Raw genomic sequence first — 17,987 nt, 5'->3', positions numbered from 1 at the left:
AAGTAAACAGCGTGCGTGTATGCCTGAACTCACCCCATTCTAACTGCACCTCCTTGTGTTTGGCTTTACCGACAATCCTTGGCGGCTGGCAGGGCCCTGGTGGGACACTTAATGTACGGACTGGAACACTAACAGTGCACTTAAAGAGCAAAAAATAAAAGGAACAAAAGACAATTACAGATAGGCTTAATTATTGGTGTACATGTATAATTTTAGGAAAGATTACTGAGCAAAATATCTTTTGAAATTCATATTTAGATAGTGAGCAGGTACTTCATGTCCCTTGGTACCTATGGATTTGAATGAACAAAAAGTTTGTGGAGTTCCTCAGGGCTTTATTCGTGGACCTCTCCTATCAAACAGACTTTTTTTTTTTACTTAGATTATAGAATATTGCTATTTTTGTATTATTGTTATGCAGATGACATACAACTGTACATATTAGTGTAACCTCAGACTTACAGTTTACAACACTCACTCAAAAAAATTGACTAAAATGTATTATTGGACGTGCAAAAACTTCACACAACTGAACTTAGATGGGCCTGAAATTGCCCCCATTGCCTTAAAGAAAAAAGAAACATATGTACAGGGAGTGCAGAATTATTAGGCAAATGAGTATTTTGTCCACATCATCCTCTTCATGCATGTTGTCTTACTCCAAGCTGTATAGGCTTGAAAGCCTACTACCAATTAAGCATATTAGGTGATGCGCATCTCTGTAATGAGAAGGGGTGTGGTCTAATGACATCAACACCCTATATCAGGTGTGCATAATTATTAGGCAACGTCCTTTCCTTTGGCAAAATGGGTCAAAAGAAGGACTTGACAGGCTCAGAAAAGTCAAAAATAGTGAGATATCTTGCAGAGGGATGCAGCAGTCTCAAAATTGCAAAGCTTCTGAAGCGTGATCATCGAACAATCAAGCGTTTCATTCAAAATAGTCAACAGGGTCGCAAGAAGCGTGTGGAAAAACCAAGGCGCAAAATAACTGCCCATGAACTGAGAAAAGTCAAGCGTGCAGCTGCCAAGATGCCACTTGCCACCAGTTTGGCCATATTTCAGAGCTGCAACATCACTGGAGTGCCCAAAAGCACAAGGTGTGCAATACTCAGAGACATGGCCAAGGTAAGAAAGGCTGAAAGACGACCACCACTGAACAAGACACACAAGCTGAAACGTCAAGACTGGGCCAAGAAATATCTCAAGACTGGTTTTTCTAAGGTTTTATGGACTGATGAAATGAGAGTGAGTCTTGATGGGCCAGATGGATGGGCCCGTGGCTGGATTGGTAAAGGGCAGAGAGCTCCAGTCCGACTCAGACGCCAGCAAGGTGGAGGTGGAGTACTGGTTTGGGCTGGTATCATCAAAGATGAGCTTGTGGGGCCTTTTCGGGTTGAGGATGGAGTCAAGCTCAACTCCCAGTCCTACTGCCAGTTTCTGGAAGACACCTTCTTCAAGCAGTGGTACAGGAAGAAGTCTGCATCCTTCAAGAAAAACATGATTTTCATGCAGGACAATGCTCCATCACACGCGTCCAAGTACTCCACAGCGTGGCTGGCAAGAAAGGGTATAAAAGAAGAAAAACTAATGACATGGCCTCCTTGTTCACCTGATCTGAACCCCATTGAAAACCTGTGGTCCATCATCAAATGTGAGATTTACAAGGAGGGAAAACAGTACACCTCTCTGAACAGTGTCTGGGAGGCTGTGGTTGCTGCTGCACGCAATGTTGATGGTGAACAGATCAAAACACTGACAGAATCCATGGATGGCAGGCTTTTGAGTGTCCTTGCAAAGAAAGGTGACTATATTGGTCGCTGATTTGTTTTTGTTTTGTTTTTGAATGTCAGAAATGTATATTTGTGAATGTGGAGATGTTATATTGGTTTCACTGGTAAAAATAAATAATTGGAATGGGTATATATTTGTTTTTTGTTAAGTTGCCTAATAATTATGCACAGTAATAGTCACCTGCACACACAGATATCCCCCTAAAATAGCTAAAACTAAAAACAAACTAAAAACTACTTCCAAAAACATTCACCTTTGATATTAATGAGTTTTTTGGGTTCATTGAGAACATGGTTGTTGTTCAATAATAAAATTATTCCTCAAAAATACAACTTGCCTAATAATTCTGCACTCCCTGTATGTATATATATGTATATCTATGTGTGTGTGTGTGTGTTGCTGAAATTTGTGTATGCATGCATGCATGTATGTGAATCTTACTGGGCTGTGTCCTCCGGTGGTGATACTACACACACGTAGGCGATAAACGGTCCCTGGTCTCAGTCGCTCACACACACACTGTGTTGCCGGACCACTGTACGCTACTTCCCATTGGTTTGCTGCACACACACACACACACACACACATAACAAGGAATTAAACAACTTGTCATATTCATGAGCTAAAGCACATACACATAATCAGCTGCTGTTTTGTACGCATTTCTGCAGTTTCCAGAAACAGAATCCCACTGACAACGCTTTGTTTCTGTTCTGCTGTTGATGGATTGCGTATGCCTGTGAAATATAATACTCTCCCTGTGAAGCAGCACTATGCCGTGCAAATACAGGCCTTGTTTACATCACAGCGTAAATTTCCTAGCAGAAGTGTATTGTGTTTCTGTAATGCATAATACTATGTTATCTCTACAGACTGAATGTACCTAAAAGTGAAGTTTGAATAAACCTAATATGGCAGAGTCATTCGTTTCAATGACCACATCTTTTTAAGAAGAAAAAGGTTTTAAAAAGCCTGTCTTGATATCACAGGACAGTGTAAATACAAGCTAGATAAAAGCATCCAGATGACTTTTTAGGTCAATTCTATTGACAAAAGAACAAAGGCTTTTGATATTCTCTTCTTCTGTACACTGACACTCAACAGCAATCTTTTACTATAGATTGAAAGGAACTAGACAAGATTAGGTTTCCTGTAGGGCAGGTGTGAGCAACGCTGTGTGCATCAATATCTTAATTTGATGCTAAGAAAGACTCAATTATGGCTTCTATTTTTTTTTAGGCTGGTAGTTGAGAAAAGTTAAACAGCACACGAAGAGAAAAAGGTCTGTCCTAAGATGCTGGAAAATCTTTCATGGTATGTTTGAATAGATACAGTGACAGACAGATATAACACAGGTACCTTCAGAACATCCCTCTGAGATCTCAAGCAGGTACGTAAGAGCTTCTGATCCCCCATTGTCCATTGGAGGATCTGTCAAAACAATTGATGAACTGATTTTAGTTTGGAATATTATTGCACATAAACAATATTCCAATTCACAGGAGACAACATGTAGAAAATAATTGTTATTATTTTAGTTACTTTAGTTAGCTAAATTATTTTATCTGGGACATTAATATCAATACCAAAAATCTATCTGTTGCAGTCTTATGTATTTTTTGCAATTCTTCTGAAAGTGTGAAACACGCTAACAGCAAACAGTGTCAGGATTCAGTTTGATCTGGATCAAGTCAACTTTGTTTCTGTACGAAGGTATGACTTTTTTGGTTTGGACTGTGGTCCAGGGATGGTTGCACACATGTAGTCTTGGCTTGGATAATGCTGAAAAGTCTGTACCAAATCAATTTTGTATGAAAGCATCTCAATGAATATCTGTATGTATATGATATGATATATGCACATGCATGTGTGCCTCTTTACCCCATGTGACAGTAAATCCATAGGGTGTTGCCTCTGTGACACAGGGTGCAGATGGAGGACCCGGTTTGTCTGGATTGGTGGTGCAAACCAAAACTTCACTTGGACTGCTCTTTCCCTCCATGTTTGATGCTATGAGCTGCAGGAAGAGAGGTGGACAAAAGGGACAATTAGAGACACAGAGCACGTAACAAAGGTACAAAGACAAAGAGTGTAGTGAGTGATCAGAAATCGAGAATAGGTTGATAGAAAGGCCTCCATTAGGCTCAGTGACTGAACAGGCGACTGCATGCTGCAAGGCCAAACTGTACTAGCCTGGGTTCAATTCCAACCCAAGGCCCTTTGCTGCACATCATCACTGCTCCCATTCTCCCTGCTTTCCTTTCTCTTTTTACTTAAATTTGTCTAATACTGGTCAGAAAAATCCAAAAAGTAGATAAAGGATGAAACGAAGGGGAAGAGAAAAAGAGGAAAGAAGAAAAGGCGAAAAGAATATAGACAGAGTGGAAAACTGAGAAAAGAGCCACAGCAAGCCAAGCGGAGACACACAAAAGAATTTCTGAAAACTTAAATCAATTGTCGTGATAAATAGGAGCCATTAGTCTCTGCCCCTTCACGTGTTGTTGTTTTGGCTTCTCTGCCTTCTTCTCTTTTCTATTATCCAATTCTGTCGCTACATCCAATAGATAATTTTGCTTTGTTACATTATGTCTACACCAGATGGATAGCGCAGGGAAAGCAGAAAGACTTGATTCTTTGTGTGTATTCATGTGTTTTGTGTTTTCGAAGATGCAAAGCTTTATCAAACAATGTGCATGAGGCAAGGTAAAAAAAAAACAAAATAAACAGAAACTCACCTGGTGAGGTACGTGCAAGAGGATTTAGATAGATTTGTACAATTTCCTCAAATTATGAACAGGTACAAAAACCACAGCTGAATGTTGTGTACTTGACAAATGGTTAGTGATTTGCAGTGTTAGACAACTCGTTAAACTATAGCCAAAATTACATATTTTGCATATTCTCTCTTAGTAAAAAAGCTTCTGATTTCCAACAAGTGGGACACAAGTGCAGAAACCAAAACACAAATGCTTACCCTGAATTTATACTGTGTACTCCTCTTCAGGCCTTGTACAGTACAGGTCAAGTTTTCTCCAGTGTACTTTGGATGAAAGTCTGTTCCCTGTGGGAGGTACAGTGTTTGATTCTCTCAGGGTGCATTAGGATCGGCATAAATTATTGAGTCTATGGATGCAATAAATGCTGACTTTTAGCTCACATTTTATTGTATATAGATATATATGGATACAGTAGAAAGAGAGCAGAGAACCTGTGGGAACATATAGTGTGGTTTCTTTTATATGTACAGTACTGTGCAAAGGTTTTAGGCAGGTGTGGAAAAATGTTGTAGAAAATGCTGTAAACAAAGAACGCTGCACATCAGGGGTCCCCAATCCCAGTCCAAGAGTGCCGGTGTCCCTGCAGGTTTTAGATCTCACCCTGGGTCAACACACCTGAATCACATGATTAGTTCATTACCAGGCCTCTGGAGAACTTCAAGACATGTTGAGAAGGTAATTTATCCATTTAAATCAGCTGTGATGGATCAAGGACACATCTAAAACCTGCAGGGATACCGGCCCTCGTGGACTGGGATTGGGGACCCCTGCTGTACATGCTCAGAGTTTATGTCTGTATTGCATATTTGGATTTACGGCTGTGCATCAGTGGCACTTACCCTAAATCTTTTTCATGAGATTATGAATATAAGCTTTGATATTCCTTTATACTGTCTTTTTCATTTGTTATTTTCATGTGTATATCCATAACTTTCAAACTGAGATTTTTTAGTCTTCGGTTGACTGACTGCTGTAGTACAACACACCCTGATGCTGATTTATAAAACTCGTAAACTGGGCACAAACTAACAAACAGACAAAATATGTTCTAGAGTCTTCGAGGTCTGTTTTTAATGTAAAGAAAAATAAAAGTTACAAATGTTTTTGTACATGGACGGTACTCACGCTGTTGTCCTCCTGGATCTCAAGTGTGTATTTGAGCTGCTCCACATTGGGACTGCCCTCAGGACGCCCCCACTCCAGGGTCACCCAGGACACCCCTGCCCTGACAAGCCGTGGTGCCAGAGGCAGAGCAGGCAGGGTGCCCATGGTGATATACACCACCTCTGAACTGAAGCCACTGCCGAAAAAGAAATTTCCATTTTAAGCTTTCCTTCAAAACGCTGAAGAAATAATTGTCATGGGTTTCAATTTCAGCTGAGATGGAGACATGAATATTTTTCAAAGTGAAAGGTGGAGAAAAATCAGTGAAAATGAAAAGGACACTGACAGAAGTGCTTTGGTGATTAATCACAGAGGTGCGTGGGGTTGTGAGTGAAGACGTTACATGAGTTCCGAAGAGGATGTTAAGCAGAGAAAAAAGGAGTGCATAGGGAGGATGGATGACTTGTAGCGGGGAAAAAATATTCAAGCTAGAATAAAAGTAAGTAACCCAGCTTCAAATCTGCCAAACTGAACGATGCATTAAAGCTGTTCTGAGTTCGTTCACAGAGCTAATATCTCCTCCCTCACTCTCAGTCCCCTCTATGACCTCTCTGCTCCCTTTCACCCTAATAACTGCAGGCGAGATGGTCCATGCTATAATGACAAGAGGAGGCAAGAGAAGAGTGGAAATAGAGGGAAATGGGAAAAGAGGAAGTCTATTCTTCTGTATGTAACTGATGTTACATGGAGAATAGCAGTTCGGTGCATGCCTACTGCCACAGTGGTATACAATGAAGAACAACAACAAAAAAACATGCAATATGCCTCCCATGACACTGTATTCATGCAGGTGTGCGTATATAAAACGTATATATACATTCAATAACAGAACTTTACCTTCTGCCCATGTCGTTGTGTGCAGCCAACCTGAATGTGTAGTCACAGGCGGGGGAGAGTCGTGTGACCTTATAGTGCCTCTGGTTCCCAAAGTAACATTCTCTGAAAACGCTGTTCTTCTTTCCCTGCAGAGAAGACGTATACAGAAAAGACATAAAGACAAGAACGGACATTAGGATTGATAAGCTCACCTACAACAAAATGTTAAATGTGAAGAAAAAAATAGCACGACAAAGTAAAGAAGTATAAATAGAAGATGGGAAGAAAAGCCAGACATTCATTGCAAGAGCATAATTCACAGTTTTATTCCATCTTGTCTGAAGAGCCCAATGTTGACATGTGTTTAGGGACACTGGTGATAGGTGTAAGTGCTGCTTTGAGGTAAGGGTAGAGCATGACAGATGACAGACTTACCTCATCCCACTCGAGCAGGTAGTTTGTAATTTTGGATCCGTTGTCACCCGGGGGCTACGGGTGACAGTGAAATGGACCGAGGGAAGCAGACAAGAGAGAAGAGAGAGATTGAGAGATTAGCTAAGGATAAAAGACTCTGACAATGAGACAGACAGAATACTGGTTGTGTTTTTATGATTGGCCTTATATCCTGTCTGGGTGACTGATGTCACTCTTTATGAATGACAGTGTGTAAGGATATAAAAAAATACTAAAATAACAGGTCAGAGAGGACACAGGGGTGCATTCTAACAGAGTTGTGCAACTACTTGTCGGTGCTGCACGGCTGATGCACTCAAACTATTAATGCATCGGAGTTGTAATATACTTAATTTAAAAAATCATTAAATGTGTCACAATGACAAATCACTGTGATGTTTCTTGGGAGTGAAAATACTTCATGGAGGAGTATCTGGACAAGAAGATGTCTGCAGCTGTACCTTCCACTGTAGGGTGAGGCTTGTCTTGGCACGATTCGTGAGTTTTGGCGGCGACGGGACATCAGGGACCGTGGATTCTGTGGTAAACGAGACGACCTCTGAACACGAGCCTCGAACCAAATTGTACATTGCCGACACCCTGATACAGAAAGACAAACGAAACAAACAGTTAAAGGATGTTTTTATGCAACATTTCGGGGATTCCTGGACCCCCATACGCTGCAACACACAAGTAGTTAAATATTAAAAGGATTGAGGCCTTACCGTACGTGGTAGTCTGTAGCTGGCCTGAGATCTTTCAGATGATACTCCAATTCTTCACCACTGAAACATAGACAAGAGTCACCAGTGTCCTTTGGATGACCTTAAGGATTAAATTTGGACGCTGTATTTTTCCCCCCCCAACTTCTAAGTTTCCTACCTGTATATGAGGCGATATTTCCCATCTCTTCCCTTATCTGACAGAGATACCTCATAGGAGCAAGACACAGGTATCCCGTTACTATGCCTGTTCACCAGCCCTGCTGGGGGGGCCCAGGACAGCCGTGCAGTCCGTGCCTGAATATTGGAAACCTTCAGGACACAAAGGAATACACATAGTTATAGCCGCATTGCTAGTGAAGTCAATAACAGGTAGTTAAAAGCCACTGTACAAATGACTGTTGGATTTGCATACAATGTTACCAATAGTAGTCATTAAAGGCAATATTTTAAACCACGACATCTTGTGGTTTAAATGCCTGTTTGAAAAAAAGCTAAATCCATCCATCCAGGTGAATTTATGCTGTTTATATCACTCTATGTGTACATTTGCAACAGACTACTGCATTCATCATAAACGCTTTAAGTTATAGGACATCGAACATGCATCATGCATCAGCACTGAAAAAATAGACAGTGTCACAAGGAAACCTCCGAATTATTTTACATTTCCTTTTTTTATTACTTCTTATTCTCAACTATAATAAACTTGATCAGTTTATAAGTCATCTGAGGTTTTAAGCATAGATAAATCACTACTACTGGACATCAATCAAAAGTCTATTTCATGTATTTCTCAGCATCTCCATCTGTAGTTATACTAAATATCCTCTTTGTATCATCACTCAGTAGTTACAGTCTCAAGCCGTGGCGTAAACTCAAAGATGTTAAATGGGCCGCTTGCACAGCATGCTGACCAAACTGTTTTAACTTGGAATGAGCAGTTCCTCTCTAGTAAACCATGTCTGCACGGAAGCAGCTCATTCATTCAATCACATTCCCCTCAGGGAAGGAAAAAAGCTATTACAGAGTGTGCAGCTTGGGTGAGCAGATGCTGCCCTCAGGTGGCCAGCATTAGCACAGCTTAAATTATAATTACTCTCCCTGCTGCTCAAGCCCCCAAAAAACATTGAAAATGAGGAATGCGCTGCATATACAAGTCAGTATAGATATTATTCTAAACGTAAGCATTTCATTTTCATGTGACTCAAAGAGACCAAATAAACATACGGAAAAGTCATCACTGCTTAAGCCAGCTGTGACTGCATCGGACAGGGGGGTGATTGATGAGAGCGGTTTGAATGTGTGTGTGCGTGCAGTTGTGGGAAGAGGTATGCCAACCTGTGGTTTTTCGATTGCAGACAGCATGTCTTGAACACGCTTCCCCTCTGAATCATGATCTGAGGAGAAAGACAGACAAAAAAAAGACAGTAATTATCAAGAATGACATAATAAATATTCCATCATAAAAGAGAGGCTCTGTGTATAAACTGAGGTGAGAATTCCCAAGGGCATTTTTCCCCACATGTCAGGCCATAATTACAATCTATGAAAATTGTTTCTACCTTTCTTAATGTGAGTTTGATTGCCAGTGAAAATTCTAACTTTCAAATCAGATCCACATTGGCTGCATGGCTGAAAATGAGACAATGAGAACATTTTCAGCTCCCAGATGTTACTGTCAAATGTAGAAATCGAGGGCTCATTATTACACAAGGTCGGCCAAGGTTTGCCTTTAAACGGGGGAATTAAGGTTGAAAATGTCACCAAAAAGCATTTGCATTCCCTAATCAACTGTAATGTTTTCTGTGGCATTTTCAGTCCAGCAAATAATTCAACCATCTGTGGAAAAACGAAACAAAAATAGCCCAAAATACAATAAAAAAACCCATAAATTCTTTAGAAATTCTGTTGCCAAATGGTGTGTGATGCAACACTTGTTTTCTTCAGTAAGTGCCTATTTCATCTCATCAAGTCGTTACACAGCTGCTGGGGAGGAGGAGAGAAAAAACCTAAATGGATTCCACAGAAAGGATTACTCATAAATTTCTGACCTATGAAACAATATGGGGATCACCAAAACAAACAAACAAATAAATAAATAAACATGACTCATATTCCACAATGGCTACTCTGCTTTGTACATAAAAACTGATGAAGGTTTTTAGATTAAACAGTTCATAGAAATAATAATTCTAATCATTATGATGCACCATTTTCACATCAACTATACCTACATCTGTGAGTAATTGTTCCCAGGAAGGTCTGACATCAGTTTGGCTGTTGTTGTAGCCCAGCTCGTTGACTTTATTGCGCGACTTCTACTGAATATGTATATGATGACTGTGTTTCGTGCATTCTTTAAAATGTAGTTAAGCAGATTTAGCTTGGAAGTGACATGTGATATTGATATGAAAAGTAATTCTGAAGCTTAGAATTAGACAGTTCACATGTAGCTATTTTGACAATCAATTATTCATTAAATCATTTATTAAGCAAAAATGACAAAAGCACATTTCCCATTTATTAGAACTGAGATTTTGCAGTTTTTCCTCTATTACAAATCAAAGTTTAGATTTTGACCTAGAATATGAAGCTGTCACTGGTTCTGCACAGCCTCTTTGAAAGTGAGCAGCATAAACACATGCATATAAAAAACTGGTCCACCGACACATGTAAAGGTGATTTAGTAGACGCTTGAGGTTGTTATGAGGGTGAGCGCAAGTGAATGTGTGCGCACACGTGTGGGAACTTCCCACTCCCCCACTGCTGCCGCCCACCCCCACCCTGTGTGATCCCCGAAGTTGAGGTTTTTCCTGATTGAAGGGGATCTGCTTTCTCCATTTCAGTGTGACCACTCGAGATCACACAGGATGTCTCTATGAATCTTTGCGTGAAGGTAAGCAACAGCAAGACCTGCATGAAACCAAGATTGATTGATGCTCGTGCTACAGGAGCGAGGAAACTGTCAAACATGCAAGCATGCGTGCATGCACGTGAATGGAGACCTTACACACAAGCGCAGTATATTTGTGTAAAACGCAGTTTGGGTTTCAAAGATCGATGTATATTTGGCACAAATGATGGAGTGTGCATGTGTGTGTGTGCATGTATGTCAGTTCCTCTGACGGGTTATGGAGGAGAGCGCCCTAATGTGCCTGGGGTACACTTATGAGTCATGGCAACAGTGATGTCATGGAAGCACAACCTCTACTTGCCCTCCCTGTGTGTGAGAAAAAAAAAGGCAAGAGCAAAAGAGAGACTGTGTGTGTGCGTCTCAGTATTAGGTCACAGGAGATTGCTGATGGGCAGTGGGGGGGAAGTTTAAGCTACTGTTTGTACATGTGTGTGTTGGGGCTGGCAGCACGGATAGAGTTCAACAGATGCACTGCTAGACACATTAGCTCATTAGTGCTCTTTTCTCTTCTTTTTTTATACATGCACTTATCTTTCCATTCTTCCATTGGGACAAAACTGAACTTTTTCTCTTTTATGGAATTACAGCACAGCTCCAGACATGAAGAGCTCCATCAAACAGGCTGACCCAGCTTATCGGATCAGCCGTTGAGTGAAAAAAAGACAGGGGTATGGCCTCCTCAGTGATTTTGCCCCACATTTACAGTACTGGTCTCATGTAACCAAGAGCATAAAGTTAAGAGGTGGTCTCAACAAATTTAACTTCTGACATAAGAAGAGAACTTATTTAATATTTCAAAAGACGTGTAATAACGTTTGAAAAACACTACTTCTTTACCTCACCACTGAGTGTTATGACTGCCGGTCGTTGGTGAGTCCATCTGCTTAAGTGTTTAATACCGAGATGAACCAGGAGATGATGCTGACGGCTGAAATCTGAATCTGAACCTCTACTCGGTGTTACTCCACACCCTCCTGTGTCCTTACTGTTCCTCTCTCTTCTGTTTTTGGCGCTGCCCACGCACCATAACTTCCTATTCTCGTCTGACCTCACATCCCGTCTGTGTCTGACCGACTGTGTTTGATTACCGAGAACAGCCAGACGGAGCACAACGGACAGCAGGAAGAAGAGGAATAAGAGAAAATGATGGGGGGGAGGGGACCAGGCGATGGGCAGATTTTATAGGAAGAAAGAGAGACACTAAAAGACAGAGTGCAAAGAGAGGGGAAAGGATGGGAAAGATGAGTCTGGGTAAGAGATTAGGTATAAAAACACAAGGAAATTGAGAGACAAAGAGCAAGCCAGGGATCAACAGAGAGGAGAACAAAGGGGGGATGAAAGTTGAAAGAGGGAAAAAGGATTAGGATGATGTCAGGCAAGGATTACAGAAACTTTACTGACGTCATCAGTAGGTGCAGAGCAGATGCACACCACTGATCTCAACAGCCGGATAAATAAAGTAATGACTCACTTACAAATCCAGGTTGGCTTTTCCTAAAAGTTACAAAAATACAACAGAAGAATATAGTGTATGTACATATATTTATTTTGTTATAACATCGCTCTGTAGTGGTATGAGACATTCTACAGAAGCAATGATAATGTAGGTATGTTATTAAAATAACTAACTGTGCTCATCGTTTGGATTTCTTTTGTTTGTTTGTTTGTTTTTGGTCCAATCTGAATATTTTTCCCCTTTTATTAATAAGAATAGTAAAAAACAAAGAAACAGTTGAATCATTAATAGCATCGTTTTTGCCTGTGAAGCAGACAAAAGGCATTGACAGTTTCTTCCAGATGCTAGCAATATGCCTCCTAGGGAGATTAATAACCACTCGCATACCTTCTTCTCATGGTGCAACATGCCTTTCTGGCACAACAGCAACTGCAAACTACTAGGAACAATGGAGACCTGGAGTAAATTGATGTAATAAACAGGAAACTATTTTAGCTTAAAACTTCTGTTAAGTCATAAACGTAGGAGAGAAGACAGTCATGCTATGAAAGTAACCACCAGAATTCCCACCTGGTGGAAATGGCCTAAATTCTTGGTTAGTCTCATCATTTTATTCTAACTAACAAAACCTCAGATTAGTCTAAGCAGTTCCCACTATATAATTTGAAGCTTCAGGACTGGATGTTTCTTTCTTAAATATATTGAAGTCGACTTAAAAGCAAAGAGTAAGCTTGACTCTCTTCATTCCTGTCTTTGCACTCTAAACTGTACCGGCTTTCTCCCTCCCTGTTTACAGCATTTTCCTAAATGTTTAAATGTTACACATCCAGAGACTTCAAAATTAGTTATGTCACTTGCAAAGAGCGTTTCAGTAAAATGTGAGTCACTTTGACATTGAGGAGACTGCATTCCTCCTGCATGACGGCCTGTGGCTCGTAGACACAGTCTGTCTGCACTGGGACAGAAAAAGACCTTTAAGGCCTGGAGAAAAAAAATGTGAAAAATGTGGCAACGGCCGCTCACTCAGCCCCCACTCCACACACGTACTGGGCCACAGGGTGCGTGTGGTGTGTCGCCCAAAAGGAACAAAGTGAGCTATGATACCCATCTTCAGAAGCCTCTAATCAGAGAGAACAAAGCAAAGTGATGGACACTCAATCTGTAGCAGGGAGAGGTGTGGAGATCAGAGAAAGACCAGAAGGGAAGGAGTGGGTTCAGAAGCGAGAGAGGAGAGGAAAGAGGCAAATAGAGGTAGAGAGGGGCATAGACCTCAGATTCCACACTATTATCATCTACTGCATAGCAAGCATTCCATCTGTTCAACAGCTGGGCTACACACACTAGCACACACACACAAAGTGGAGAAGTTGTTGGGACATGCCTGAATTTGTGGTTGTCATGGTGAAGGTTTGGTTCTCATGGCCAGAGCCCTTATGGTTTATAAAAGGGATTAGAAAAGGACAGAGGGACTGGTCCAGAGTAACGTGGAAAAGTTGGAGAGTAAAAAAGAAAAAGGCAGCAAATAAGGTGAGTGGAAAGGAAAGAAGCAGGAAGTATATTCAAGAATCAAATATCAAAACACAGACGAAGTGACACTTGCAAATAAGAATCTTGATTATGACTCACTTTCTCTAGTAACCTGCTTAATGGACTTCACAAAAATAAGAATAGGATAAGGGGTCATCCTGGGGAAGAATTTGGTTACTACTGCTGGATGTCTGCATACGCAACCTAATCTCTTGGTCATTAATAACCGTTTAGAAAGAGTGCATGTAAATGATAAAGACTATGCAAATGAATGGTAAGCTACCAGACCATAAAAATCATATATAAAAGCTCATGTGTTGCAAATATTGGAATACAAAGGCCTTCTTATACTCTTATGCTAAATGTTTTTGAGGTCCACAGGGCTTTAAATCTGTTGGATCTAAATAAATCTGCAGGACCAGATCAACTTGATCCCTATTTTCTTAAGTTGGCTGCAGATTTTATAGCAGAACCAATAACTTACATTTTTAATCTTAGCCTCTCGAACAGTGAGATCCCTGTAATATGGAAATCTGCCTATGTTCTCCCTTTGCTGAAAGGAGGTGATCCTTCAGATGTTAATAATTACAGGCCCATATCTAAATTGTGTGTTCTAGCAAAAGTTCTAGAAAAGTTCATTAGTGAACAACTGAAAGACTTTTTGGACAAAAATTCAGTTCTTTCCCAACATCAGTCAGGATTCAGAAAACAACACAGCACAATAACTGCTGCTATTAAAGTGGTTAATGACATTGTTGATTCGATGGACTGCAAAAAATACTGTGCTGCTCTTTTTCTTGACTTGTCAAAGGCTTTTGATACAGTTGACCATGCTATTTTATTAAATAGACTAAACAATATTGGTCTATCTGTAAATGCTGTAAGTTGGTTTTCAAATTACTTGTCAGCAAGAAAACAGTGTGTCCATGCTGCTGGGTCTTCTTCCTCTTTTCTCCCAGTATCCAAAGGAGTTCCGCAGGGCTCCATATTAGGGCCATTGCTATTTTCTCTTTACATAAACAACCTTTGTGATAATTTGTCAAATGCAGCATTTCATCTTTATGCAGATGATACAATTATTTATTGTTCATCCCCTTCAATAGCACAAACCCTGCAATTTCTGCAGTCTGCCTTTGATGTCGTTCAGTCCCATTTAACTCAACTTAAGTTGGTGTTAAATCCAGAGAAATCCAAGCTCATGTTATTCTCAAATGGCAAAGAGTTGTTAGCTACATCTCCTAAGATTAAAACAATTCAAGGATCTGAAATTGAAATGATCACATCTTACAAGTATCTAGGGATCATTATAGATCAGAATTTGTCATTTAAGACTCACATTCAAAGGCTTGTGTCGAAGTTAAAAGTAAAACTAGGTTACTTTTTTAGAAACCAATCCTGTTTCTCCCTCCAAGTGAGAAAACATTTGATTCGTGCAACCTTTTTACCTTTATTGGATTATGGTGACCTGCTTTTTATGAATGCACCTGCCCACTGCCTAAAGAGGTTGGATACTGTGTACCATTGTGCTTTACGTTTTATTACTGGCTATGGAAATCATGTACATCATTGTTCTTTGTATGCTGCTGCTAAATGTCCATCTTTGCATATTCGCAGACTCTCCCATTGGTTGATCTTTATCTATAAATCTCTCCTTGGGCTGGTTCCATCTTATTTATGTGTTTATATGTGTAAAAACCACAACCAATACAACCTTCGTTCGAACAAAATCATACAATTGATTGTCCCAAAAATCAGAACAGAATTGGGGAAAAGGGCTTTTAAATACGCTGCCCCTGCTTCCTGGAATAATCTGCAGAAGGAACTGAAATTATCAGAATTGGTTACCTTGGGAGAGTTTAAGTCTGTCTTAAAGGAACGAGAGAACAGCTCTTTTACTCAGTGTGATTGTTTTTAATGTACTCTTAATTTGATCTGTTATTGTATATTTTACACATGTTTGTATGGGATATTGTATTTGTTTTAAATGTTATATACCTATGTGGTATGTGACTTTTGTTGCCATGATGCCAGGTCTCTCTTGGAAATGAGATTTTTAATCTCAATGAGATTTTTTACCTGGATAAATAAAGGATTAATAATAATACTCAAAATAAAAAAATTTTGACTCCCTTTCCTAACCTGTTATCTCTTAATATGCATGCATGCATGCCAATGCAGACACTGAGACCTTCTCCACTGCAACCCTCTCACTAAGGAAGAAAATGAACACTTCAGCTGACACAAAAAAGTCTATCCACGTTTTCATACCATTTGCACATGCATGCACATGTGTTTATAAAAGAATGTATGTGCTGTGAGTGACAAAGCAACCTGGCTAAGCAGTGAGGGATTATGGGGGATGCGTTTCTCAGAACCCTGACCCCATTCGACCCTGCTCAGCCAAAAAAAAAAAAGTTTGAGGGAGTGAGTGCAGACTGGCAGACAGTGGGAGGGAATTATACAATCCACAGATAGCAGGGCTGGTTAAAAACAGGAACAGTGACAAAAAGGCAAACAACAAAGTGGTAGATAGTTGGAGACTAATCAATGCAATGTCTCCTTTACTGCAAAGGCAAATTAAAAATAAATACCTCAATTTAAATTTAAATGCCTTAGGCTGTTGTTAGGCTCTTTTTAGTAATGACAAAAATTGTCTGTGCATACTGTGCATGCATTTGATGGCACCAATAAGTACATTAATAAGCAAGGTGATAGCTGTCCATGCTCCAATATCAGTCATTTGTATAGTTTTACTTTAATCTGATGGTTTTCTGTGACTCGTTTCCCAAAAGCAATTTGCGTAAACAAACTGGCAACATCCATTAAAAAAAACAAAAAACAACTCACTAAATCCCAGTCTATTTGTGAGTTACTGGAGGTTTCATGTGTGTGAATTTCAAAAATGAAATTTTAGGTTTTGATGAAACGTTAAAATTATCCCAATATTCCCAAATGACCTTTTTCATGTGTTTCATGTTGGTTTGTTAAATCATGCCTCTTCATCCACATATTTTTTAAAGAAGCCCTTTTAGATTTATTATTTCGTAAGACATGGTCGAAGAAATTCAAAACCTACCAAGCAAAACTACAGGTAGCCACACTGGCCTGCAGTTCCTCAACTGGCCACTTGAGGTCAAACACAAATCAATCCCCTTAGACCAGGGGTCTAAGAGGAATCAAAGTTTACACAATTACAGACATGTCTGCTCTAACAGAGAAATGGAAGCCAACACAGGTGACTGTAATTGCCAGGTGTCTTCTAACTGTGCTCATTTCAGAGCTCTTGAAAGTGTTTGTAGCGTTGGGACTTTTTGAAACAATTTTAAATGCATTTGTCTTATGAGTGGCTGATTGTACAAACCCCTACAGTCTGGTCTTCAGTTTTGGTGGGTGAGATGCAGAGTTTGTATATTATTAAGCACTTAACAGCAGGTTTCTGTGTTTAACTAGTGCTGCCAGACGGTGTGTTCGCTTGCTAACCAACCTTGCTTTCATCTTATATGGATCGCTGCTTTATACTCTGCATTTTTAGCTTTAATTATTACATTTAAGTTTCCTGGGTAAGTGGTATAAAGGCCACCTGAGTGACATAAAATGGAAAAAAATATCTAAAGGGAAGCATCGTCAGGTCTTTCCCTTTCCTAAAACTGACGACCAAGGAGACTAAATTACTTAGCAAGTTTAAATCAACTATAATTTCGTTTTTCTAAGCAAGACTTGCACAAGTCTGGTCAGTGTAGAATGACTAGGTGCTATAGTTTATCACTTGTATCACAAGATTCATTCAACTGAATGGTGAAATATCTGGTGTACCCATTGTGACTAACAAGAATACCCTCCCCTTCTAATCCCATTAGTCCTGTTACACGATATTAACGGGAAAGACATTCCTCTGCTGGTAAAGCCATCCCACACTCGCTTTGTTTTCTGTACATGTCTACTTTTGACTCTTATTTCCAAGTTTCTGTCATTTATTTTTCAACTCTCTCATTTTTTTTTCTTGTGCATTTTCTGTTTTTATTATCTCAACTTTCACCTTCTAGTCTCTTTCTTCCACCTCTCTGGCCTCCAGGTTGCCCTACAAACATGGCCGTATTTGGGTTTGTGGGAAGGGGTAGGAGTTTTTCTGTGTGTCTGTGGGAGGGTGGGGGCCTGAGATTATTGCCATGGCAACTCACAAAAACAATCCAGTAAGGAAAGGCTGGGTGTGTGTTCACACATTTTCAGGCCCGCTTCTGCAATCACAGCAGGAGAAGCTGGAAGGAGCTGGATGGTTAACATACTTAATTGATAATTCATGACTGGACTCGGTCAAAGGACACACGAGCTTATAAAACCTTACAAAACACTGCAGTACATGC

At 40.0% G+C, this 17,987-nt stretch overlaps 1 protein-coding gene across 3 annotated transcripts in view; it reads right to left on the bottom strand.

Annotated features, from left to right (window-relative positions):
- The window catches only part of fndc3ba (fibronectin type III domain containing 3Ba), a 92,050-nt gene that overhangs the window by 20,036 nt on the left and 54,027 nt on the right, over positions 1–17,987 (bottom strand). For all 3 annotated transcript variants that reach the window (XM_084915688.1, XM_084915689.1, XM_084915691.1), the window contains 12 exons: positions 9,068–9,126; positions 7,887–8,038; positions 7,730–7,789; positions 7,466–7,604; positions 6,987–7,040; positions 6,573–6,697; positions 5,697–5,871; positions 4,769–4,855; positions 3,676–3,811; positions 3,154–3,225; positions 2,236–2,354; positions 34–139 (listed from right to left, as the gene is read on the bottom strand). In XM_084915688.1, the coding sequence (XP_084771814.1) occupies positions 34–139; positions 2,236–2,354; positions 3,154–3,225; positions 3,676–3,811; positions 4,769–4,855; positions 5,697–5,871; positions 6,573–6,697; positions 6,987–7,040; positions 7,466–7,604; positions 7,730–7,789; positions 7,887–8,038; positions 9,068–9,126 (1,284 nt within the window). The remainder of the gene's footprint in view (positions 1–33; positions 140–2,235; positions 2,355–3,153; positions 3,226–3,675; positions 3,812–4,768; positions 4,856–5,696; positions 5,872–6,572; positions 6,698–6,986; positions 7,041–7,465; positions 7,605–7,729; positions 7,790–7,886; positions 8,039–9,067; positions 9,127–17,987) is intronic.

The sequence above is a fragment of the Perissodus microlepis genome, chromosome 19 (genome assembly GCF_051167445.1).
Source record: "Perissodus microlepis isolate ML-2025 ecotype Zambia chromosome 19, ASM5116744v1, whole genome shotgun sequence".
Taxonomy (NCBI): Eukaryota; Metazoa; Chordata; class Actinopteri; order Cichliformes; family Cichlidae; genus Perissodus; species Perissodus microlepis.
Note: the sequence above shows the minus strand (reverse complement) of the source record. Positions and strands in the feature narration are given on the sequence as shown.